The sequence below is a fragment of the Vombatus ursinus genome, unplaced genomic scaffold (assembly GCF_900497805.2).
Source record: "Vombatus ursinus unplaced genomic scaffold, bare-nosed wombat genome assembly UNPS02014863.1, whole genome shotgun sequence".
Classification (NCBI taxonomy): Eukaryota; Metazoa; Chordata; class Mammalia; order Diprotodontia; family Vombatidae; genus Vombatus; species Vombatus ursinus.
The window spans coordinates 24,699,051-24,725,513 of NW_020954641.1; the positions used below are offsets into that span (position 1 = coordinate 24,699,051).

At 41.0% G+C, this 26,463-nt stretch overlaps 1 protein-coding gene across 1 annotated transcript in view; it reads right to left on the minus strand.

Annotated features, from left to right (window-relative positions):
- Positions 1-1,133: 1,133 nt before the first annotated feature.
- ITK (IL2 inducible T cell kinase) overlaps positions 1,134-26,463 on the minus strand; it is an 85,294-nt gene continuing 59,964 nt past the window's right edge. Inside the window, exons 9-17 of the mRNA XM_027841931.1 lie at positions 21,141-21,223; positions 18,632-18,765; positions 18,207-18,281; positions 15,039-15,210; positions 11,062-11,278; positions 9,127-9,191; positions 8,918-9,036; positions 4,124-4,281; positions 1,134-2,440 (exon numbers count right to left, since the gene is read on the minus strand). Coding sequence (XP_027697732.1) covers positions 2,369-2,440; positions 4,124-4,281; positions 8,918-9,036; positions 9,127-9,191; positions 11,062-11,278; positions 15,039-15,210; positions 18,207-18,281; positions 18,632-18,765; positions 21,141-21,223 — 1,095 coding nt within the window. The 3' untranslated portion in view covers positions 1,134-2,368. The remainder of the gene's footprint in view (positions 2,441-4,123; positions 4,282-8,917; positions 9,037-9,126; positions 9,192-11,061; positions 11,279-15,038; positions 15,211-18,206; positions 18,282-18,631; positions 18,766-21,140; positions 21,224-26,463) is intronic.

Consider the following 26,463-nt stretch of genomic DNA (forward strand, 5'->3'; position numbering starts at 1 on the left):
ATTACCCTGCCCCCATCACTAGATACAATTGTCTACTCATAAATACTATAACTCATTCAAATATAAATATATATTCTCAAAGGAATATTGCAGATAAATGCAAAATACAACTAGAATTGAAAACTGATTAAAAGGGGAATCTGTCTTACTGAGAGATCATTTTCAGACACCATTTTCAGAGAAAAGAGCCAACTAGAAAAAATGGATTTGAAGCACTGGATAGCTGAAGAATGAAATGTATCCACATGTCCTGTCAAACTCACAATAAATCTGCTTGAAAAAGCAAACAAGCAAATGATATAACATAGAGAATATTACAGAAAACAGTAAGACCTCTGGAATCAATCAGTCCAGATGCTTCTATTCTAGGAGGTCTTAGAGACTTCAAAAAGGGAGTCTGACTCTCAGCCCCACCAATAAAACAAAACAAACCACATACATAGAAGTTATTTTGGTTGGGTGAGTGAAATTATCTGCTCCCCTTATAGCTATTAAGGCATCTAAATCACAAATTAGCAAATTATTCCATAGTTTACCAAGAGCATATTATGACTTAGTTCAGTAATTTCTCAAATAACTTTATCTGAATAAGATAGAAAATTGAACTTGTCTTGTATCAGGCTACAAGGTGTCCAAAAAAGAGTGCAGAGGCTTTTCATCAAAGTCCACCTAAAAATAAACCAACCACTATCAATAAAAAGCCAATAACAGGAAATCTAGAATTTTATATTTTTCGGCTTCACTATAGAATTAGGAAGAGCAATGTCATAGCTTATACAGTAAATGGATTCTTATAATAATACTGCTGGGCATGCAATTTTAGGGGGTCAGGCCATTAGCCTATCAAACACTATTATTTTCCAAATGATCAGAGTGTAATCATTTCTAAAAAGCCGAACATAAAAATTGTTGGCAAATATTGTCTTTGTAGTCTCTGTATCCCCTTGGTGCTTAATAATGTGTGTTGAGGCAGCTAGAAGACTGGGCCTGGAATCAGTTCAAATATGACCTCATGCACTTACTGGCTTTGAGATTCTGGACAAGTCATCTAACTTCTCTTTACCTGAATTTCCTTAACTGTAAAATGGGGAAAAAATAGTACCAACCTCGCAAAGTTGGGGATCAAATGAGATAATATTCATAAAGCACCCTGCGCAGGGCCTGACACATAGTAGGTGCTTAATGAATGCTGATTTCCTTCTTTCCTTGTTCCCATGTTGAACTAAATTGAAGGTAGAAGTAAACAATATAGAGTAGAGGAATGGGAATTTCATTCTGGTTCACAGAGATAGGATCAGCGCCCATGGTAATCAGCCTGGGAGTGATTTCAGGATTTCAAAGACTCCGCTGACTTGTTCTTCTCACTGGTTCTTAGCCTTACCTTTTCACTCTTGCCTCCTACCTAGGTAACAGATTGAGGAATTTCTTACCCACCTAACAGTTTCCCCCCACCTGTGTTTGAGAGAGAATGCACTGACTCCTCGTTTCTCCTTGGAACTTAACCCTAACTTTAAACCTTTCCTTTCGTCTTCTCCCTACCCCAGCCTTCTAGAAACACAAGACTCATACAATGACTTGGCTTCCCCTGATGTTAGGAACAGAGCAATGCAGAAAACTCCATTAAAGCTGTTGGTGACCAATTTTTAAATGAACAGTTTCTTCCCCTGCTCAGTAGGAGAGGCGGCAGCCCCACACCATCTCCTCTGAGCAGACAGGTGCCAGTGCGGCTAGCTGCAACTCCAGCCAGCTGCTACAGAGCCCATCAGTGCCATGGAGTTGTTTCAACCTCCCCTGCATATGGGCAGGAAGCTGTGGTCCACATTGTTTGGTCAATATAGCTGGCACAGCTGATGCAGCTCCCTGTTTCCTTGTGGGGGCGGGTAGGAAACTGCATGCTTGGCCTGCTGCAAAGCATGTGGGCCTGGAAGCCTTTGAAAATTCTGCGACGTGGAGCTGTTGAGTCTAAGGAAAGGTCAGTCCATAGCGTTAGAGTGCAACTTCACTCCCCTACCCCCCAGTTTCATAATCAAGAGATATCCCACAAAAAGCTTCCGGATTGAGTCTCAACCTCTGTGCGTGAGGTTAGTCGAGTAGTGGGCTTCAGGATAGTAATGCCCTTTGCCACCTTTTCTGGATTCCAGTCTGGCTCCCCCTATTCTCCAGGCAACTTTCAAATCACTGCTTCCTTAGCAGCTTTGGGGCTTGGCTCACCCAGGTCTCATGGCCTTTAGAAAGGATTGGGATGGAGGCTGTCCTTAATGCTATGTGGAAGTAGGAATTCCCCATCCCCACTTAGACGCTTGCTGCCCACGGAGCCACAGAGACCCCTGGTTGGAGCTCGGATTCAGCAGTCCCCAGAGACCCTGGCTTAAAGTGCAGATTCAGCGATTTCAGCCAGCTGACACAGCAGGCTAGCGAAAGATGGTCTGTCTTCTGGTTTCTAGAGAGAGGGAGGAAAGCACAGTAGTGTGAATCTTCCCAGGGGACAAATCCGACAGCCCTAAGGCAATGTTTCTCATCTCGTATCAGTTCAAGTCACAATTTGCCAGCGTGCTCTCAACCATTACAAATAAACAAGGAATGTGTGTGTATGTACGTAAAAGCCCCTCGATCATAATTTAACTTTTTTGAACCTATAATTAATTGGAGTCTCTTCCTCTCTATTCCCTCTACTTTTTCCACATTCCAGCATCATCTACTGCTCTGCTTGGTTTCATCTCCACAGAACAAGATGTTCTTCCTATGATAAACTCATCACTTCTGATCTATCACCATGCTGCTGCTTCAAGCCTTGGACACCACCTCCCTCAGTCTCCTCTTCCCTCTGCTGGGAAGGCTCAAGAGTGGAGCACCAAACTCCTCTCAATGCCTTCCTTTATAGAGGGCACTTTACGTTGCTGCTCTTCCTGGTTTTAAATCCATAAAATAAGATGCTCCTGGTGACCCTGCCCACCCCCCTTCCCCTTCCTGCCTCCTTATGTGTAATGTCTTCCTCTGTTAGATTGTAAGCTCCTTGAGGGCAAGGACTATCTTTTTATTTGTATCACTAGCACTTGGTGTAATGCCTGGTACATAGTAGGTGCTTCATAAATGTTTATTTAATTGAACTGAATTGATTTAAAGGAAAGAAACTAGCACTAGAGGTTTACTTTTAAAACAACAACAAATTCTTGAGGTCAGTAGTTATTTAGCCAAATAAGTTAGAAATGCTGTGTCTGCATCCTTAGTGCCTACAGTAATCCTCAGTATTCAAAGTAATAACGAACAGATTCTGAAAGATTTTCTATCAGAAAAAAAAGATTCGTTTCTTATATTTTGCATCTATTCTACACTACTATGGCAGAAAAGTCAACTCAGACCTTTTAGAAAGATTTACAAAAGTGAGGGCTAAAGCAAAAAAAGGAAATTCAAATTAATCAGAAAATTCAACTAACCACATTCTATGCATTCAGAGTAATGGAGGGAAAGAGGGAGGGAGGGAGAGAGAGAGAAAGAAGAGAAAGAGAGAAAGACCTTCCTTTTCAAACTATCTAGTATTTCATTACTTTGTATTTAATTTACTTATATATGTTTCTATGTCTCCTCTATTAGAATGTAAATTCCTTGAGTTTCACTCTTTGTTTCACTCTTTGTATGTATTAGTATCATTAGCACTTAGCACAGAGCCTGGCACATGGTAGGCATTTAATAAATGTTTGATTGCTACATACATGCATGTGTGATAGATATTTCAAATTTTCAAGGATTTGTAATTTTATCATGATGGGGCCTCCTCCACTGTGGCAGATCACAGCTACTCAATGCCTAGGGTCTCTACAAACTCATGTGGCCAAAAAAAACTGAAGATCCTAAAGTCAGTCTAGTGACGACCCCTTCTGAATTTATTTCAACTGGTATGCCAATGACAGGTGCCCAATCAATTGACATCAGTCATCTATATCTACTATTCCTTTCCCATGCTCTGAACTACCACCTCACTCCCAATCAGGGAGTGAGTTTCCTGCTCAAATTTGGTATCACCCAGTCCCCTTTGTTATCTCATTCCTTCAAATGAAGGTACTTTTTCTAGGAAAGAACTACAAAATGACAAGGGGTTGATGATGGAGGATCCTCTTATACTGACCTCTTTCCAGCAATCATTCATGATCTGGTAGATGAGAGGGGAGGATAGTCTAGGTTTATACAACCGGTATCCAGTGCTGATATCTTCCACCACCTTGGTGTTGCTACTGTTTTCATAAGGGATTTTGCCCTCGCTGAAGACTTCCCACATTAGGACTCCTGCATAAAGGGACAAGAATATTGTTATTAACAATAACAACCAAGCAGATGCTTATAATCCTTACTACTGGAGAGGTTGGGGCTGGTGGGCAGCTTGAGGGTTCTGAGCAGCAGTGAGGCCAAAGCTGATCAAGTGTCTTACTTAGAACCATCATAGTGAGCCCCCAGGAGCAAAAGGCCCCCCAGGTTGCCTAAGGAGGGGTGAAATGGATCAAGACAAAGATTCCAGGCCAATCAATATTGCAATGGAGTGAGCCCAGGAGTAACTAACTGCTGCACTTAAAGCCCAAGAGACATAGGGAGACTGTCTCCAAAACAAAACACTAATAATATCCACCAAAAAGACATAAAAATCACACAATCTGGGCTTCTGCCAGCTTGAACTGATTAATCTGACTTTTAACAAAGACCCAGGACTTATTGTCTCCTAGGATGTCCTTCCTCATGTCTAATCACAGTAGCTCCTGCTAGGATTGAAGCTCATTTTTTTCAATCCACATAAATGGAGCATGTTTTAAGGTGAGAAAAGTTCACCTTCATCCTTTCATTGAAGAGGTGGAGACCTGTGGGGTGTGGAACGTTATAGATGCTTTCAGACCTAGCTGATGTGTTGGTCATTTTGATTAAACTATGTTAAAAAAATATTTGTTACTAGAAGAGACTTGATGAATAGGGGTTCAGAATAGAGCAGTGTATTCAGAAATAAATGTGATATAAAGGCAAAAAGCATCAATTAAACTTTTTTTTCTTTTAGGGTTGCATGTTTGATGATGTTTCATTGATTTGAAGAAAAGCATTTGGAAGTAGCCTGCATTTCGGCCCGTGTCCCCTCCTGGCCCCAATTCTCTTAACCTTTCTTCCCTTATGATAATGCTGTGATTGCCCTTTTGTATAGTACTTCAGGTCACACTAGCTTTGTTAGGAAGATATTGTAAAGATCATTTTTTTTTGTATTTCACTTATTTTACAGATGTGGAAACAGGTTTGGAGAGGGTAAGTGACTTGACCATGACTATATGGCAGATAAGGGTCAGAAGTGAGATTCAAACTAGGTTTCCTGGATCAGAGTAAGTATAGTGCCTTTTTTTTTCTAAACTGCATCATACTGTCTCTTAGGCCTAGCCAGCCTGTTATGATGGAAAAGATGCTGAATTTGGAGTCACAGGGACTGAGTTCAAATCCCAACTTTGCCACTTAATTCCTCTGTAACATTGGAGAAATCACTTAGCCTCTCTGGACCTCTGTTTCCTCATCTGAAAAATGGGGGGAATTGGACTTAATCATCTTTTAAGGTGTCTTCCAGCTCCAAATTGATAAACCTATTGCCTCTGATCATTTTCTTGTTGTTCCTTCTATTATCTGATCTTTTCTTCAAATCCTCTGCAAATTGCAGATGTTTGAGCTTAGACATGGCCCTGACCCTCTAAGGTTATCTAGGTTGGTGAAACTATCCTAATGCTGTCTTTTTGATATAATAGAAGAGTAAGTATCATGCAAATAGGTGGCATATCACTGACATATTTATTGATTACTTACTATTAGAGATCAAAAGAAAAGAAGATCTTCTTCTTGCACTCCAGACTATTACATGGAGTTGGGAAAATAGGAGATATATATGTATATGCAGATATATATTATGTGTATATACACATATAAGTGTGTGTATGCATATATATGTATTTTTATATATAATATATACATATATAATACAAGGTAATTAGGTAGAGACAGCTAATGAGGAAAGTGCTAGATTTGTAATCAAAGGATGTAGAAATCAGAGAATCTACCTTATAATCCTAATTCACTTACTAACTATATGACAGTGTAACTTCTCTGGTCCTCAGTTAGCCCACCTGTAAATTAGACCTTTAAAAGTTACTTCCAGCTCTAAATCTACGATTCTAAGTAGCACATGAATGGTAAACTATAGTCCATGGCTAACTATAGTCCATGGTTGGCAAACTATAGTCCATGGGTCAATTCTGGCCCCTGGGTCTGTTTATGGTATAGATAATAAGTATTGCAAAGGTCAGAGGGCAAAGTGAACATCCAGCACCAAAAGTGAGATGCCATAACTTGAGCTGGGTTCAAGGCTAAAACTTAGACATGAAGAGAGAGGGGTGGAGGAGGGAGGTACTTCAGGCAAAGGGAGTATTATGAGCAAAGATTTAGAAATGGGAAGGATTCAGGGACCATTCAATAGAAAGGTATGATGACAGTGCAGGTGTTGTATAAAGCATGAGTAGGAGAAAATGATGGGGAGGAAGATTGGAGCCATATTGGTGGACCTTGACTTCAAGGCTAAGGGGGTAGCTCTGGAGGTAATGGGGAGCTGCTAAAAGTTTTTGACCTGGGTGGTGACATGTGCACAGTAGTGTTTTAAAAAGATTAATCTGGCAGCGGAGCGTAGGATTGATTTGAGAGGGGAAGAGTCTGGAGGCAGAGATCATGCATTTGGGAGGCACTGAGAAACCTTGTAACTACCAGGTGAAAAGAACTTCACCTGGTCAGGTTTGAATCGAAGGACAAGAAGGCACCAGAATCTAGAGACACCATGTGTCTCAATGCCATGAAACTTGGGCTGGATATATGACAAAACAATGACTAGAACAGATGGGTCACCAAAGGAGAGCAGTGGTAAAGGGACAGAGACCCCTCTTCCCCCAATAATCCCTATCATCATCATCTAATGGCACAGACAGCCAACCTGGCACTCCAATATGAGAAGAGAAGGATTTCTACTACACTGACCTCTCTCTTATATGAATGCAGGTGACACTGCCTACATCATATAAATGAACACTTAACATTTTGTTATTCCTCTGTGCTATATGTCATCTCTTGAAACAAAATTATACTCTTGTTCTTTTAGGAGGAGTCCCTCCACTGAATCCCAATCTGATATGTCCCTATGACCTGATTGTGATGCTGGGTTCTCAAAGGCAGTGCTAGAGGGGCATAATCCTTCCAGACTACAAAGGCTTTGATTCTGGCCTTGGTGTCAGAGTGTATGTTTGTCATCTGAGGATCAGTGTAGTTAAGTTTGGGAAAGTTCATGACAACAAAGGTAACGTTTCTATGGTTTGTTTTACATATACTAATTAATTTGATCCTCACACCAACTGTATAAAGTAGGTGCTATTATTACCCCTCACTTTGTTGTTTATCCTTCATTTTTGAAGAGGATCAGTGTCTTGCTTGGGTGATGTCTTGACTTGCTTGTGAATTGGATTTAAGTGAGGCAGAGTTATGCCAAGTCACCAACCTCACTCTCTCTCTGTCCAAAGGCAGGACAAAAGTCAAGATGACTGATGACAGCCTGGGATGCAGTGGATAACATTGGCATCTTCAATGCCTGACCAAGCTCTAAGCAGTCTACTTCAGCCAACTTCGTGGCTGTTAGAACAAATTGTTCTTATCTGCCCGTTCCACTGGGAGAAGTCTTCACATGCTTGGGTTAGATATCCCCCTAACTCACTGATGGTTTTGAGGCCTGGTGGTTACCCTCATCCTGGTTTAACCCATCTGCCAAGATGGTTTTACTGGGGTGTGGCCACTGCACATGCTATGGCTTCTTGGAGCCATAGGTGAGAGTTGGGTGGTAGGTGAACACCAAAGGTGGATGAACCCACTTTAGGATAAAGAAATTAAGGTTACTATGGAAAATACGAGGCAAATAGGAGACATATCCCCTCTCTTTACTTCAAGGAACTATGATCTCATCTTTATCTCATCTTATCTACCAATAGAGATCACAGAGTATAACGATAACAGAGACTTGCCCAAGGTCACACACCTAGTAAATGTCTGAAGTCATATCTGAACCCAGGTCTTCCTGACTCCAAGTTCAGCTCCCTATACATTGAACCACCCAGCACCAGGTCAGCTCCCAAAGCATAACTGGCTCTCTTTAGAGGGTTGGGTTCCCTTTCCCTGCAGATTTTCGAGGAAAGGGTGGCTAACTACTCATCATGGGTTTAAAGGTTTAGAGCTGGAAGATATCTCAGAGTCCATTTTACAGGTGAGGAAGCTAGGGCTTAGAGATGTAAAGCAACTTGCTTAAGGTCAAATAGCTAGTAAGTATCTGGGGCGGGATTTGAACCAAGACTTCCTGGACTCTAAGTCTTTTGCTCTATGTGTTACACTACGCTATCACAAATAGAGTGGAGGAGATTCTCATTCAAGAAGATACTGGGCTACATCTAGACCACTGAGGTTCCTTCCAACTCCAAGGGTTTGTTATATTGGCGATGGATTTTTCATCTAGAGCAAGTCATGAAGGAAATCATTGAGAGATTGTCTTCTATTTTCCTCATATTCCCCACAGTAGGTACCCAGTGCTAGGCACATGGTTAGTGTCCAATAAACAGTAATGTATTAGTGTGTTGAATTGTCAAGAAAACTTCCCTGAGGAGGGCTCATCTAAAAAAAGCTCCTCATCTATTATTCACAAGCATTTAAAGGAACATAAATAAGAAACACAGACAATTAGAGTTGCGGAGGGCTTTGGAGGTAACCTGCTTCAACCTATTAGGGTGAATTTTTTTTTTTACAGTTGAGGAACCTAAGGCCCACAGAGACACAACTTGCCCAAGGTCACACAGTAGGTCAGTGGGGAAGCTGCACAGAAACTTACCAAAAGACCACACATCAGATTTGCTACTGTAACGACTGAAAGAGAAAACTTCTGGGGAGGCCCACTTCACGGGGAACTTTGTACCGGTGGAGCTCGTATATTGGTCATCGAGAACAAACCTAGAAAAGAGAATGGAGCTCAGAAAGCCATCTTCAGAGGAGACGCATCCCCCCGAAGTCAGGCCAGCACCACATGGGCTGGTTGGTTACCTTGTCATGCCAAAGTCTGACACTTTGATGACCTGGTTTTCTCCCACCAAACAGTTCCGGGCGGCCTGGAGTCGAGGCAGAAGGAAAGGGAAATGGTTGGCAAGTAATCAGTAATTAAAGAGTCTCTTATAATCATAGTATTTTGCCTGTGTTATTTGTTGTGCAAGGACATCAAGGGAGCTTTACAAACATTAATTAAGCCTCCCAACACCCCCGCTGGATGTTAGTTAGAAGGTATCCAGCTCTCAGGCTGCCTGGGTTTGCTGCAATAGGTCCTGCCTGAGATCCCCATTATGAGAAATCTGCAGCGATCTCATTACCAGGGATGAGCTCTGACTGATGCAGTCTGGTATGAGAGGAAATTATAGCATCAGGGACCAGATAAATCATCTCTCCTTCCTTAGATCTCTTGGAGCAATTAGTACTGCTCCTTTTATATACTGACTGCCTTCAGATTTGTATTGTAATTAATAGGAATTACAATAGCTATTATTATAGCTAACATTTATATGACACTTACTGTGTGCTAGGCACTGTGCTTTGCAAATATTTCATTTGATCCTCACAAAAACCCTGGGAGGGAGGTGCTCTTATTATTCCCATTTTACAGTTGAGGAAACTGAGGCCAACAAAGGTTAAATAACTTGCCCAGGGTCACACAGCTGGTGAGTTTCTGAGTTCAGGTCCTCCTGATTCTAGGTCAGTGCTCTATCCAATATGCCATCTAGCTGCCCTCTATTTTGTATACCCCTCATCTTCCCAACTATATTCTAAGTGTCCAGAGACCTGGGTCTATAATTCATTTGTCTTTACATCTTCTCCTCTTGCCACAGTCACCAGAAATAAGAAAAGTGTTTTGTCCATAGCAGTTGCTCAATAAATGATTTGTTTGTGTTGTGGCGGTGGGGGAGCAGTATGGAAGCCCCCTTTGACAATGAAGATTAGCAGCTCCTCTGTAACTTGGAGAGGGGTTGGGGAGGTGGGGATATTGAGAAGTCAGATTACATACTCAAGGTCACACAGCTGGACTGTGTCAGAAGCAGGACTTGAACCCCAGGTCTTTTCGATGTCAAAGTTGGCCTTCTCTCTTCTACTTCATGAGAATTGCCTCTCATTTCTTGAATAATTAAACTGAAAACATCTCTCAATCAGAAGAGATAATGGGGTGCAAAGGTGGACTCGGAGTCAGAAAGTCCTGGGGTCAAGTTCTGACTGCTCTGCCACTAATCAGGTGAGTGAGTTTTGTTCTCTTATCAGTGGGTACAGAATTTTAGAGCGAGAAGGGGTCATTAAGATCATGTCTAGGAGAAGCTAGGTGGCACAGTGGATAGAGTGCTGACCCTGGAGTCAGGAGGACCTGAGTTCAAATCTAGCCTCAGACACTTACTAGCTGTGAGACCCTGGGCAAGTCACTTAACCCAATTGCTCTCCAAAAAATGTTATTTAAAAAAACTATATCTAATTCAATCCCTTCATTTTCAGAAAAGGAGGAGAGGGGAAGGGATTTTCCTCATTATCCTGCACTCCAGCTCAGCCATTCTGTTATCTCTTATCTATGATAGGTAGCTGGGCAGTTGGGACAGTGGTTAGTGAGCTAGGAAGACCTGAGTTCAAATCTGGCCTCAAACATTTCCTAGCCATGTGACCCTGGCAAGTCACTTTGCCCCTGTGTCTCAGTTTCCCTATCTGTAAAATGGAGATAATAATATCAGCTACTTCCTAAGGTTGTTAGGAAGGGTCAAATGAGAGGATGTTTGTAAAGCATTTTTGCAAACCTTCAAGTACTACATGAATGCCATTTACTTAAACAGCTGCCCAACCGTGAGACCACTTGGCTGCTCATTGCAGAAATATATGCCGCTTTGACCAAGGCTGAATGCCAGAGGCATTGATTTCCATCTTTGGGTTGGCCGGTTGGCTTCAGTAATAACTTACCAGGTCTCTGTGAATGACACAAGCTTCTTCCAAGTAAGCCATCCCCTCACACACATCCTGGCACATGCCCAGGAGACTCTCTGCAGAAAAGAGCCCCCGTTGGTTCCGGAGGTAATCGGACAGGCAGCCGTGCTCCATGAATTCAAACACCAGGCAAATAGGGGCCTGCTCCACACAGACTCCGTAGAGCTGGACCAGTTTAGGATGAGAGAGTTTCCTGGGGGAAGAAGAAAAAGGATGAGAGATAAGGACTCAATTAGCCAAGTAAACACAGAGCATCACTGTCCTAGGGATGAGTTTGAGACAGTGCACAGCAACATGTTCTCCTGTTTGTCCCATTCCATACTTCCAATTTTATTAATCTTTCCTCTGATTTTCAGAATTTCTATTTTGGTATTTAAATTAGAGATTTTTAATTTATTCTTTTTTTTGTTTTAGTTGTACACCCAATTCATTCATCTGCTCTTTCTCTTTTTCATTGGTGTAAGTGTTTAGATATATATTTTTTCACCTAAGTACTGCTTTGGCTGCATTCAACAAATTTTGGCAAGTTATCTCATTGTTGTCATTATAGTTAATGAAATTATTGTTTCTATGATTTGTTCTTTGATCTATTCATCCTTTAGGATTAGATTGTTTATTTTTATAATAATAATTATATATAATAAATAAATAATATATAACACATGATAAAATATAATAATTATATTATACATTTATATTTTATATTAATTAATAAGTACATAATTATATATGATAATTAATTTTAATCTATGCTTCCAAGGCCCTTTATTGAATGTAATTTTTTATTGCATTATCCTGAAAAGGATGCATTGAATATTTCTGCTCTTCTGCATGTGTTTGTGAAATTAATACATGGTCAGTTTTTGTGAAGGTGTTATGTACAGCTGAGAAAAATTCAATTTTTTTCAGAGGTCTATCATATTTAACTTTTCTAAAATTCTATTCATCTCCTTAATTTCTTTCATATTTGTTTTATGGTTAGATTTATCTAGTTCTGAAAGGGGAAAGTTGAGATCCCCCACTAGTATAGTTTTACTGTCTATTTCCTCCTATAACTCATTTAACTATTCCTTTAAGAATTCTGATGCTATGCTGTTAGGTACATGTATGTTTAGTATTGATATCACTTCATTATTTATGGTACCTTTTAGCAGGATGTAGTTTCCCTGATTATCTCTTTTAATTAGGCCGATTTTTGCTTTTGCTTTGCCTGAGATCATGATTGTTACCCCTGCATTTTTACTTCAGCTGAAGCATAATAGATTCTGCTCCAATCCCTATTTTAATTCTCTGTGTGTGTCTTTCTATTTCAAGTCTGTTTCTTGTAAACAACATATTGTTGGATTCTGTTTTCTAATCCATTCTGCTATCCACTTCTGTTTTATGGGTGATTTCATCCCATTCACATTCACAGTTATGATTACTATGTATTTCCCTCCATTCTATTTTCTTTCTCTCTCTCTCTCTCTCTTTATCCTCCTCCTTCTCCTCCTCTTCTTCCTCCTCCTCCTTCTTTTCTCCCTCCCCCACCTCTCTTTAACTCATCCTTCCTCAAAAGTCTATTTTGTTTTTGACCACTGCCTCCCTTAATCCACCTACTCTTATCAATGCCCCCTTTTCTCTTATCCCCTTCCCCTCCTATTTCCCTTTTGGGTAAGATAGATTTCTGTACCCAACTGAGTTTGCGTGTGTGTATATGTATATATGTGTTTTATACACACACACAAACACACACACATATATATGTGTGTATATATGTACACATATATATATATATATATGTATTTGTGTCCCACCCCATACTAAGACAAAACAATACTACCTTCGACAAATCCCAAGGTGTATCACTGTATGCATTGTCTTTTGCTAGGGTAGTTTCAGGGAGAGGGAGAGAATGTCTTGATCTGTGATTCATCAATGCAGGGATCTGTTCATATGGAAACTCCCTCCCCCATGCAGATCAGTAAATAAATCTGTAACTTAATATCTTGGAAAGCTCCTTGAAATACCGAGAGTTTTAAGTGGACTCACCCAGGACCACACAGCTCATATGAGTAAGAAGCAAGACTTAAACCCATGTCTTCCTGACTCCAGCAGCTAGGTGGCACAGTGGATAGACTGCTGGGCCTAGAGTCAGGAAGACTCTTCCTGAGTTCAAATCTGGCCTCAGATACTTACTGACTGTGTAATCCTGGGCAAGTCACTTCACCTTGTTTGCCTCAGTTTCCTCATCTGTAAAATGAGCTGGAGAAAAAAAAATGGCAAACCACTTCATGTATGTGCCAAGAAAACTCTAAAAGGGGATAAGAAGAGTTGGACATGACTGAAAAATGAACAGTCACTTCTTGACTCCAAGGCTGGCCCTCTGTCCACTATCCCATGTGGTACATTTAGCTGAATTAATAAAAGTCTGGGATCCAGAATAAGGCAGGAGGTAGGTCAGAGGTGGCCCACTGTACTCTCCTAGCTAGGGAACAGGAGTATTATATTCAATATTAGATGCCACATTTTAGGAAGGACGCTGAAAATCTGCACAGTATACCGAATAGGGTAGCCAGCAGAGTACTGGAGATCGTGTCATAGGAAGACTTGCCCAGTAGGGGTTAGAGTAGGACATATAACAGTGATAAATGTCTCCAAATATTTGAAGGGTTGTCATACAGGGAAAGGATTAGATGTTTTTGGCTTGACCCTAGAGTATTGCTTTTCTTCCTTTTAAACTTCCCCCAGTGGTGGGACTGTGATGCTGCTTGCTTACATAGATGATCAAATCAAGTCCCTCTCCCTTATCCCTTTCCTTCTTTCCCCAGGAAAATCCCTCATCCCAAATTGGTCCAGCTTTAGGTTATATGTTTGGAGTGGGTCCCCATCTACCATATATTTGAGTTACTAGAGAATGGGGGAGGGGCAACAGGAAAGATACAGGGAATCAGGTTTTGGCTCAATATGAGGGAAAACTTTCTAACAATCATTGATTCCCAAAACTGAATAGGAGGCAGTGAGTTTCCCATCGCTGGGGGATGTTCAAGCAGAAGATAGCCAGCATGGTTCTGGGTTTTGCAACTTAGCCTCTGGGTGACTTTGGGTAAATCCCTCTTCTGAGCCTCAGTTTCCTCACCTGTAAAATGAGGGGTTTGAACAATGAGGTGATCTCTACGGTTCCCTCCAGCTCTCCACACTATGATCGTTATATGAAATAAAACTTCCATAAAGCTTTCTGAAACTGTCTGCTTGCCATGTTGTCTTGGAGAAGGGATTTATGCATCAGGCATGGTTCACACCAAATGACCTCTGAGATCCCTCTTAATTTGGAGGCTTTATGAATCCTTTTAGAAGTAACATGTAATTCCGCTGACAAAGAAGCAGGAAAGCTCCACTGTACTGTGTATGTAGTATTGAATGTCCTGTGTATCTTTCCAAGGGCAATCTCATGCTCTGAAAAACTTGAGGCTTTGTTTGTGTAACAGCACAGCATCTAACTGGCTGTTTTGGAAAGACACTATAAAATGATCTGTTAGACTGATTTTCTCCCCACTCCCAACGGAGTTGGATGGTCAAGAAGACCTAGGTCCAAAGCTAGCTTCTGACACACACTAACTGTGTGACCATGGGCAAGTTCCTCTCTCAGTGCTCCCAATCAACTTTCCAAGGCCCTAAGCTGAATTGGAGATCTGCACTGGAGAGTGAATTTCCACACTAGGAGGGTTCGCTTACCAACAAAATCACAGGGTTAGATTAAACAGGCAAAAAGACTTAACAACCAAACCAACAATATCTTGAGCACTGTGTCTAAAAAAATCTTTTTTTTAAAACCTAGACTCAAATTTTCTGACCTGGTGCTGTTGGTCAGACTATGTGTCCCTTCTGTGCCCCACTTGGACCCCCTCCACTGAAGGACCGACCCCAGAGCAGGTCATTTCAGTGTGTTATCCACCCTAGCACTGGTTACTTACATCATGACTTCAGCCTCCTCTATGAAATCCTCTTCTGACATGGCCCCTTCCTGAATGGTCTTGATGGCAACCTTGTTCTTCCCCATCCAGTAGCCAAGATGCACCAGGCCAAACTGCCCACTGCCAATCTCCTGCACAAAAGTGAGTTCTGAGGGTTTGATCACCCATTTGCCTGTAGGAGGCAGAGGAAGAAGAGAGAGGGAAGATTTCAATGCTCAGTTAACTTCTGTTTTTTACTTCTCATCTGTCAAGAGATAGCAGTAATAAATCTTTTTTTGGTAATTGTTATTGCTAACTCAAGAGATGGGAAAGGGCTTAAGTCCTTTTCTCCCCTCATATTATGAAACCTTAGACAAATGTGGAGTAGGGGCATGGAAGGAAGTATCAATCAAGGTACTTTGAAAAAAATGTAACTTAAAATATTCTAATAAGACCCCAACAATATGGTATAGTGTCTATTTGGGTACTGAAATAGCAGTTTTCATAATAGATAATGCTCAATACAATCATTTTTGGTTCATTCATTGACACCCATTCAATAAACATTTGATGAATATCTGACACGTTTTCAGGATTTTTCTTGATGCTGTGAGGATAACAAGAAATGTAAGGCACAATTTTTGTCCTCAAGAACTCACAGTACAATTGGAAAGACAGGAAGCAATGTGGTATAGGGAGAGAATGCTGAGTTTGGAGTCAGAGGACCTTAGATGGAAGCCTGGTTTTAGGGAGCAGACAGAGATTATTAGCAAAGGAGGGCTTGAAGGCAGCTAAGATCTGTATACACAAGATGGAAGAGGGTGGACATTGCACAAATAAGCTTCAGAATCACAGGTACAAATGGCATGTTCAGGGAAATGGGAAACTAGAGAGTTGATGTCAGGGAGGAGTGAGATCTAAGGTGATTTTTCGAAGCACATATTATTTTTTTAATGCCAAAATATCATTATATTATTCATATATATTTATTATAAACATGTTATATATTATTACACATTATGATAATATATAATGATAATATAATTCTTATGTTATATTATTCTATTATAAATATGTATTTATATTATTATGAAGCAAAAATGGTTTGGTACTTTTAACACAGATTATTTTTATTACAATCAGGCTCCATGTGGAACTTTGTCATAGAAACTACCACTTGTACCATATTTGTAAAACCACAGGATTGAGATCTAGAAGAAACCCTTCGATAGAAGTCTAACTCTCTTAGCTTTCAGATGAGGCATCTGAGGCCTAGATAAATTAAATGACTTACTCCCAAATCACTCAATAATAATAGTAGCTAGTAATTTTATAACCCTTTAAAGTTTGCAAAGCATTTTACAAATATTACCTCATATTACCCTCACAACAACCCTTGGAGGTAGATGCTATTATTATCCCCATTTTAAAGCTGAGGAGAGAGAAGCTAGGTGGCACAGTGGATAGAGCACCAGCCCTGGAGTCAGGAGGACCTGAGTTCAAATCCACCCTCAGACACATAACACTGACTAGCTGTGTGACTCAGGGCAAGTCACTTAACCCCAATTGCCTCACAAAAATAAATAAATAAGGAAATAAAATAGAAAAATAATGCTGAGGAAACTGAGGCAGACAAGGTGACTTGATTTGCCTAGGGTCACATAGCTTGTAAGTGTCTGAGACCAGATTTAAACTCAGGTCTTCTTAACTCCAAATCCAGTGCTCTATTCACCTTATGACGTAGCTGCTCTAAATGGACTATTATTGACTTTCCATACCTGATTAGGTGATTTTTATCTACTAATTTAAAAAATCATTGCCTGGTGGCCAGCCTCTTTGGAGGAACCTTTTCATACCTTAGCTAGGCTGGCCCTCCAGTGGTAGGTACAGAATCTATCAAGGGGGCTACATTTAAAACTTTTCCATTGTGATAGGACCTGGGTCTTCTGGTAGTACAGTCTTTGAAAGAACCCAGGTTCCCCTGCAGAACATGATGAAACTAACCTTGGAGAGAGGCTGGGGTGAAGGGTCCTTCATATAATACCTAGAAATACCTAGGCTGAGCTCCTTGAGAAGAGGGTCTATGTCTTCTGTTTCTATCATCTGTGCTCTGTGGGACATTTCTCATTCTTCTCCAGTCTATACTCGAGACCTAGTCTACCATGCCCTAGCTCCTCAATCTGAAGCTTCACTCCAGCCTGGGAATCCACACATTATAAATACCCTTTGCCTCTGTAGCCTCTTTCTAGAACCTCCATTTAAGGAGAGCTAGCGGCCAGGGGAACCCTGTCCTATTCCTCTCTAGACTGCACTCCAGACTTCCTCTACGTGTCTCTGCTCTGGGGACTTTTGTTGTCTCTACACAAGCACTTCTCATCTTCCTTTTATGTGCTGTCTTCCCTCATTAGAAGGCAAGCTCCTTGAGGGCTGGAACTGTCTTTCTTTCTACATGTTATTTATATTCCCAGAACTTACCACACATTATGTACTTACTGAATGGCTAATTTAGTAATAGTTTTATATGACTGCACATGTTTAGACTATATAAAATTGCTTGCCTTCTCAGGGAGGGAGGAAGAGAGAGAATTTGGAACCCAAAATAAAAAAAAAGAATGCCTATTTAATATTTTATTTTTTCTCCAATTACATGTAAGAACAATTTTTAACGTTTGTTTTTTAAAACTTTGAGTTCCAAATTCTCTCTCTCCCTCCCTCCCTTCCTCTCTCATTGAGAAGATAAGCAATTTGATGTAGGTTATACATATGCAGACACGCAAAACATATTTTAAAAAGAATGTCAAAAATGGTTTTTACGTGTAATTGTAAAAAATAAAATATTTAAAAAATACAAAAATATACCTGTTGACTGACTGTCTGTATATTAGGTATTGGATAAATGTTGAACAGATGCATTGTTAATTCAAACAAATAGTGACCTGTGCTACTTATGTATATGTTCATTTACACATATATCTATAATCCACCCAGATGCTTTAGACATGCCTACATATACATGCAAATTCCATGCACACTCCAAGTGCATTTCAATCTTGTCCTAAACCTTTACGTTGAAAGCCAATTTTAGTTACAGGGAATTCTGGAATAAGCATTATCTACATCTAGCATGTAAGAATGGTGTTTCAATTACTGACCCAGCATAGAAATGGCATCTCAACACAAATCACTTACCATATCTTAACCCAGCTGTGATAGGGGCCTTTTTTCTCCAGGAACAAACGGGGTACCGTAAACGTGTAACAAGACCTGCATACAGAAGAAAAGAGAGTGGCTAGGGTGATCATTCTGTCACAAGGAGGTTTCAGATTAAAATTAGGGAGTCTTCTTTGGTGCGGAAATTCCTTTTCATTTTGAAAAACAAGTAGAAAAAAATGCGTAAATGTTCATACAGGCCCTGGTTGGGAGGTGCTGATGTTTGGTGACAAGTCACCTCTCCATCAAGGTCATGGTTTTTAAAATCAGAACAGCCCCAGTGATGTCACATAGTAGGCTCAAGGATCTGCCTGCTTTCTTGACTTTCAGCTTATTCTTCACCACTTTTTGCTGAGATTCTCTATGTAAACCATCCCTCTCTGAGCCTGCCCTCCAAGACTCACCTCCTCCATTGTGCTGGTGATATTTGATCAGGTTGGGAATGGAATCAAACACAAATTTTTCTGCCACGTAGTACCGTTTGGGATGGTCATTGGTCTCTTTGATGTGATAGTGCTTGATACAAGGATTGTTCTCACTAAAAAAAAACAGCGTATGGTGTTTCTAAGAACAACGAACACATCTGTTAAGTACAGGTGAGCCCAAAGTCCTTATGATTTTCTCACTAAACTGTTGCAGAGTACAAATTAATCCTTAGCTTCAGGTAGCAGAAAACAAGGCGTGATCCCAACCACATCTACGTGTTCATTCTTAACTACTACTACTTCGAAACATAGAGGCAGCATAGCATAGAGTAATGGTTAGAGAGCCAACCTCAGAGTCAGAAATGAAATAAGCATTTATTCAGTGCCTACTATGTACCAGGCACTGTACTAAGTACTTTATAAATATTAATTTATCTTATCCTCACAATAACCCTGGGAGGTAGGTGCTGTTATTATCCCCATTTGACAGTCGAGGAAACTGAAAGAGACAAGTTAAGTGACTTGTCCAGGGTGACACAGCTAAGACATATCTGGGGTAGGATTTCAACTCAGGTCTTACTGACTCCAGGCCCAGAGCTATCCATTGTGACACCTGAATACCTCCAAGAAGAAAGACCTCGGTTTGTGCCTTGTCTCTGACAGGTACTGATTATGTGACACCAGACGCATCATTTAACTTTTCAATTCCCCAAGCAACTCTCTAAGACTAGTTTTAGAGCAGTTGTTGATGTGTGTTTCTCTCATCAAGGTGATTCTCTCATCAAGAGTTTGGGTCTGGACTCAAACCCATAGCTCCATGACACAGGCTGGCACCCTGCCCCAAGCAGGTCAGTCTCCTCATCCTTCCCTGCACGTGCCATGTTTATTCCCTTCTTTGTGCTGGTACAGTTTCTCATGCCTGGAAAACCCTCCTTCCGCTATTTAGGAGTCTCAGTCCTACCCTCACAGCACCAGTCCCACCTCCTCAAGAGGTCTTTTCAGACTAATTTAGCTCATATGAAGCTCCCTCTTGTTAAGCCTCAGCCTCCTCCTCTGTAAAATAAGGGGAGCTGAACGAAGGGATCGCTTCTAGCTCAACCTCCATGATCCTGTGGTCCTTCTCTGAAATCCTCCTATACTGCTAGTCAGCACCTAATTCTGTGTGTTGTTTGTCTTTCTTTTTTTTTTCTTTTTGGTGAGGCAATTGGGGTTAAGTGACTTGCCCAGGGTCACACAGCTAATAAGTGTCAAGCGTCTGAGGTCAAATTTGAACTCAGGTCCTCTTGACTCCAAGGCTGGAGCTCTATCCACTACACCACCTAGCTGACCCATGTCTTTCTAACTAGATCAAAAGGTCTTCAGCAGCAGGGAACATATTTTGTACTTCTGTAGTTCAAATCTGGCATCAGACACTTACTAGCTATGTGACCCTGTCATTTAAACCTCTGTTTGCCTCAATTTCCTCAACTGTAAAATAGGGATGATAATAGCACCTACCTCCCAGAGTTGTGAGGATCAAGTGAGATGCTATTTGTAAAGCGCTTAGAACATAGTGCCAACTTTTCGTAGGTATTGAACAAACACTTATTCCCTTCCTTTCCCCTGTATCTCCCACAAGGCCTAACACAGGCCTCTTCACACCATCCCAGTTCCCTTGGTTTCTGTTTCCAGAAGGCAATCAATCTGCTTAGAGTCATCTCGGAGGAGAAACATCAGCAGAGTTTAACACATTTTTTTTTGAAGTAGGTTGATGAAGAATTTTAAAGAGAATGAGAAAATAGAGTGGTAAAGACTTTCAATTTTTGTACCCCTTATTTCAAATTTCTACCTACGTTTGACTTTAGTTTCAGCCTTACCCAGAATCCATGCTTCAAGCAGGAGTGGCCCAGGTAATAATATTCCTGTTACTTATGGCTAGGGAAGACCAAGGACCACACTGGAGCAGACACGGGAGATTATAAACTCCAGACTAGAGATTATACTTTCTATGAACTTTGTTTTCTTTTCTCCCTCCCTTTCACCCCTCCTACAACTATCACGCATCTCAGACTTGTCTCTGGCTGAGGTGTTGATCTGAAATAGCCTGGTGTGCTGTCAGATCAGATCGGGACTATTCCAGGACTAGAGCTGTTCCCCCAGGCTGCTGCCACTGGCTAGGGAGGGTGGGAGGAGGTGCATGAGGAGGTGGGGGTGGAGAGAGGGGTCTCTTCCTCCCCACATCGGTCTTGCAGTCTGCATCTACTTTTTGGAGAACTCAGCCCATCAGCATGGCTGGACATTTGCTCCACCCCTCTGCCTGCCACCTCATCCCAGGGGGGTTGAGGGTGAGGAGTATCAGCTTTGCACCAGGGATATGGGCTGTATTCTCTGGGAAATGGGCCAGCCCCTCTCCCAACATATCTGCACCAAAAGCACACTGTCCTCCCCTCCAAAAACTGAATTGGCTACCAAGGACAAGAATGCCTAACTGCAGCTGTGCATACTGTACCTTAAGATTGCCTTGGTGAAAACGGAAAGAGTGTATGTTCCTGGCGTCCTAGAGTCCCTCACCATGAAGGCTCCTTCTTTGCCCTGTAAGAATTGCAGAAGAAACAGAGATCAGCCATCAATCACTGGAAACCAATTAGCTTCATGTGCAGCCTTGCCTTCAGACACTCTGGAGAAGCCATAACTGTCATAGGAACTAAAACAAAGCTTGAGGCAGGTTACTGCTGCTCCACACTGATATTATACAGAGGCAGAATAATTGATGCAGGGCTTTAAAATCCATAAGGCATTTTATATGCTTTATCTCGTTTGATTCCCACCACAACTCTGTGAAGCGGGTAGTGCAAGCTAGAAAGGACCCTTAGAGATCTTCTAATTCAGTCCCTCACTCCTTGCTTTCCTTCTGCCCCTGCCCCTCATCCTTTGCTGACCAGAACCCATTTGGGTTGTTAAGTGGAAGAAAGATCTTCCTCCACTCAGGGTGCCCTTGCTGTCTGGCTTCCCTTCTTCCCCTTCCCCGATGCCCAGTGCCTAATCAGGCTGTTTGATTGGTGACTCCACTTGGATGAGACAGGAATCATCAACTCTATTCCTTTTAGCGAGACAGAGGACCACCAGGCCTTATTGGTCCTTCTTCTACCAACCTCCAGAACCTGGGCATTGTCATATGACTTATTATTGTAACCGAAAAACCCTTGGGCTTTGTCATCCACCTTCCTGGTGTTCCCTTAGGGCTCCCAGGCCTTTCTATCTGCCCCCAGCTGAACTTTCTTTTATGTGTTATTTCCCCAAAGTCAAGTGTGAGCCCTTTGAGAGCAGGGACTATTTCACTTTTTCTATCTGTGCTTGAATTCACAGCACTTGGCACATAGTAAACATTTAATAAATACTTGTTCATTCATCCTTTTTTATCATATGGGGAAACTGAAGCTATGAAAAGTTAAAAGCCTCAAAGTCATAAGATTAATAATATAACTAATATTTACATTACACTTTACAGTTTACAAAGTATTTTCCAAACTTTATCTCATTTGAACCTCACAATAACTCTGAGAAGTAGATATTGCTGGTATTTTTATCCTTATTTTACAGATAAAGAAACTGAGGCTCAGAGGGGTTAAGCAATTTCCCTGAGTCTTCCTAAGTCCAATTGTAATTCGTAATATCTCTCCAAAAGCAAGCCAAGAATAAGACAAAGAAAAAAAAGAGTAAGACAAAGAGCTGGGATTTGCATTCCAGCTTTCTGGCTCTTAATGCTTCTTTATACTGTCTCACACTGCCTGGGTGACATGCTAGGAAATGGATTGTCTTTCAACTTTGTACTCCTGCAATCTGACACAGAGCCCTGCATATTGAAAGGGGGTTGTGAGATTGATTGGAACATTTTTGCCTTTATGGGTACCAGAAAGGTAACTCCCTCAATGTTGCTTCCACCGGCTCATAGATTTCTGACATTCTACGATTAGCTATTCATTTCTTAAGGTGTCTGGTACCAGGCAGATGCACACACACCTGGAATGGGGTATTATATCTTAGGTTATAGCATCTATTTATACTTCTGGATATATGGGTATATCAGGTCCTTTGTCTGGAGCAGATTTTAATGGTGGAGAAAGTAGGAGGAGAGTAAGGACTCCAGGGGCCAGATTGGGAAGGGAGTGAGAACAGGGTCCCAACAAAAGACAAAGTTTACCTACTTTCAAATTTTGCCTGAACCCTATCCTTTATAGTGGGAATAATGATAATGACTACTATTATAATAATATTATCATAGCATTATATTATTATGATAACATTATGCATAGTATTATTATATAAATATAATTATATGTGATATATTAATATAATTATATATCAGTATTATGTGTTATATATTATAATTATTGTAATATGTTATTATAAACATTATTATAGCACTTTAAGGTTTGCAGAGTGCTTTAAAAATATTAATTCACTTTATCCTTATTCTGGGAGGTAGGTCCTATTATTATTCCTGTTTTACAGGTGAGGAAACTGAGGCAAACAGAGGTTAAAGGGACTTGTCCAGGGTCACACAGCCAGTAAGTATCTGAGAGTGTTCAGGTCTTCCTGATTCTAGACCTGTATCCACTCCATCACCTAGTTGCCTGGACAACTGGAGAAAACATACAGAGGTGAACATAGCATTTTATAAAATTTCTGAATGGGATGTTCTAATTATTAAGAGACAGCATGGTATAGAGCTTAACTTGGAGGTGTTCATAACTTGCAGTCAGGGAACTTTTTTAAAAAGTATTTTGATAACTATTTCAACATGAGTAATTGCTTTCTTTTGCTATTCAATTTGTTTTAACTTTATGCATTTAAAAACATTATTCTGAGAGGCTTCAAAGGGCCAATGACACAACAAATGTTAAAAGTAAAGAGATTTGAACTCTAGAGACCTGGAATGAGTCCAGGCTAGGCTACTTATTAATTGTATGACCTCAGAAAAATTACTTCCTCTCTCTGAGACTCAGTTTTTTTTTATCTTTTTTTTTTTTTTTGGTGAGGCAATTGGTGTTAAGTGACTTGCCCAGGGTCACACAGCTAGTAAGTGTGAAGGGTCTGAGGCTGCATTTGAACTCAGGCCCTCCTGACTCCAAGGCTGGAGCTCTATCCACTGCACCACTTCACTGCCCCTTCGTATCTGTTTTAAATGGGTATAACAGTTGGCATATCTACCACCTCCCAGGACCTTGTAAGGAAAGTATTATAGAAATACGAGGGTCCACTGTCTTCCTGGGATGTTCAACATTTTATCAGATGCTGGCACAGATGGCAAGGTTTTCCAATCTGCAGGTGTCACAAAGTCGGGAGAGGCAGACCAGCTCTAATGGAATGGATGTTACAGTAAGAGACCAAAAACACCGCCAGAGGTCAGGCCTATGGGGTGAATCTAAGGAGATGAGATTTAATGGTTAAAATGGAGAGTTCTACATTTGTGTTCCAGAGGTCAACTTAAGTATATGATGGAGAGGGTATGGCCAGACAATGATTCGCATGAAAAAAGATCTAGGGGTTTTAGTGAATTGCAATTCAAAATGTAGGTGTGACCTGGCAGTCAAAAAACTGGATACTATCTTAAGCTGTATTCAGAGAGGCAGTGTCTAGAATAAGGGAGATGAACTCTGGCCCAGCAGACCACATCTAGAGTTCTTTTCTGGGTGTCACATTTTTGGAAAAATATTAACAAGCTGAAACCTGTCCAAAGGAAGGGACCTGGCATGGTGAGGGCACTGGAAGCCATGTCATATAAGAACTAATTAAAGGACATGGGGATGTTTAGAATGGAGCAAAGAAAAAGGAAAGGTATTATGCTTACTTTCTGTCCTGGCTCCCTTTGGCACTAAGTGAAACCTCTGGACCCCTTCTCAAAATAATATTTGTAAATACATAGGCTTATGAAGTAAAATAATTTTATTCAAATGCAGTTATTAAAATGGAAAAAAAAACCCAAGTGCTCAGATCTCATGTTAAGAACCCTTGCTCTGGAGGGAAAGACTAGGAGAAAGCAGAAGTAGTAGCAGAAATATAGATTTCAGCTCCATATAAAGAAAAACTACCTAACAATTTGGGCTCCCCTTAAGTAGAATGAGCTACTTTGGGGGGATAGGCTTCCCATTATTTAGAGTTTTCAAGTGAAGACTGGATTTCTTTGTTGGGGAGGTGGTAGAGGAAATTCTTAACCAGTTCTGTGTTAGGCTGTGTGATGGCTTAGGAACCATACAACTCTGGGATTCTGAGTGGTTCTATGCAAATCATATGGATATGTTCAAAGATTTTTAATTTTTCATCTACTAGTGCTACATTTTGGTTTGTTCTTGAGGAAATTTCATAGTTCTCTGCATGAGGGTATCATACCTTAAAACCTATCACTTATGTAAACCTCAGTGTAAATAGGCAGCCAGGTGGCACAATGGATAGAATAGCTGAGCCTCAAGTCTAGAAGAACTGAGTTCAAATCCAGACTTAGACACTTACTAGCTGTGAGACCCTGGTCAAGTCACTTAACCTCAGTTTCCTCAGCTATGAAGTAGGGATAAAAATAGCACCTACCTCACAGGGTGAATGTGAGGAATGAATAAGATAATATTTGTAAAAGTTTCTAGTGCATAGTAGTCACTTAATAAATGTTTATTCCCCCTTCCCCAAATGCCTCCATCAGAATCTTTCTTTGGAGTAAGCTTTGATAGTAGAGAAGTAAAGAGGAGTTTAGGACTATGGACTCCAGGCTGGGGAGAAAGAGAGAGAAAGAAGATTCACCAGTAGACAAAACTGACCTTTAAAATTTTGCCTAGAATCAGTCCTTCTATGTTAGCAAGGGAGAACTAGATGGATAATTGGATCCCATCCAAGGTGGTGGTGGGGGGGTTCCCCATCCCCCCTTATTAAATGCCCAGGTGGAGTTACTAAGTTACTAAGGGGCAGCATAGACTCTCCAGCAGGGAAAACAGTAACAGATGCGTCTACACTTTGGTTTTAACTTGTCATCTAGCTGTCTGTGAAGTTTGTGAACCATCAGTTTAACAAACTGGAAGATTATGAGCCTAATACAGGCACAGAGGGACGCAGAAATTACTTTTACAACGCTGTGGAGATTGTTTTTTAAAAAGAAGCTGTTGTTTCCCTGAAGACATGTTGGTCTTGGTCAATAGGTGAGTTGTTTGGTCCTACCAATATAGAAAAGGCTGGTCATTTCTTGGTCAGCAGCTGAAGGCTTAAATCACATCAGCTTAGACTGCTGAGATTGGTGCTTTGTACCTGATAGAACCTGCCGCTGTGTATCCTCCTGGTTGCTGCTCTGAGCAACCTTCAGTCTTAAAGACAGGAAATGTTGGTCAGAGGGTAAAGGCAGCAGATAGAGCCACAGTTCTGGGGAAGATGAGTGAGCTAAACTATGACAAACCTGTGTACTTCCTTCAAGGAGTTCAGAAGAAGTCTAAACCACTCGGATTTCATGACCTCAAAAAGAGCCCTCACTCGGGACTGCCACACAGAGAGGGCCTCGATTACCAGAGTATATATAGGCAGAGGGGCAGCTAGGTGGGGTGGTGGATACAGTGTTGAGCCTGGAGTCAGGAAGACTCATTTTTCTGAGTCCAAATCTGGCCTCAGATACTTACTAGCTGTGGGCCCCTGAGCAAGTCACTTAACCCTGTTTGGCTCAGTTTCCCCATCTGTAAAACGAACTGGAGAAGGAAATGGCAAGCCACTCCAGTATCTGTGTCAAGAAAACCCTAAATAGGGTCACAAAGAGTCAGATACAACTGAAACAACTAAATAATAATCAGATTAATTAGCCC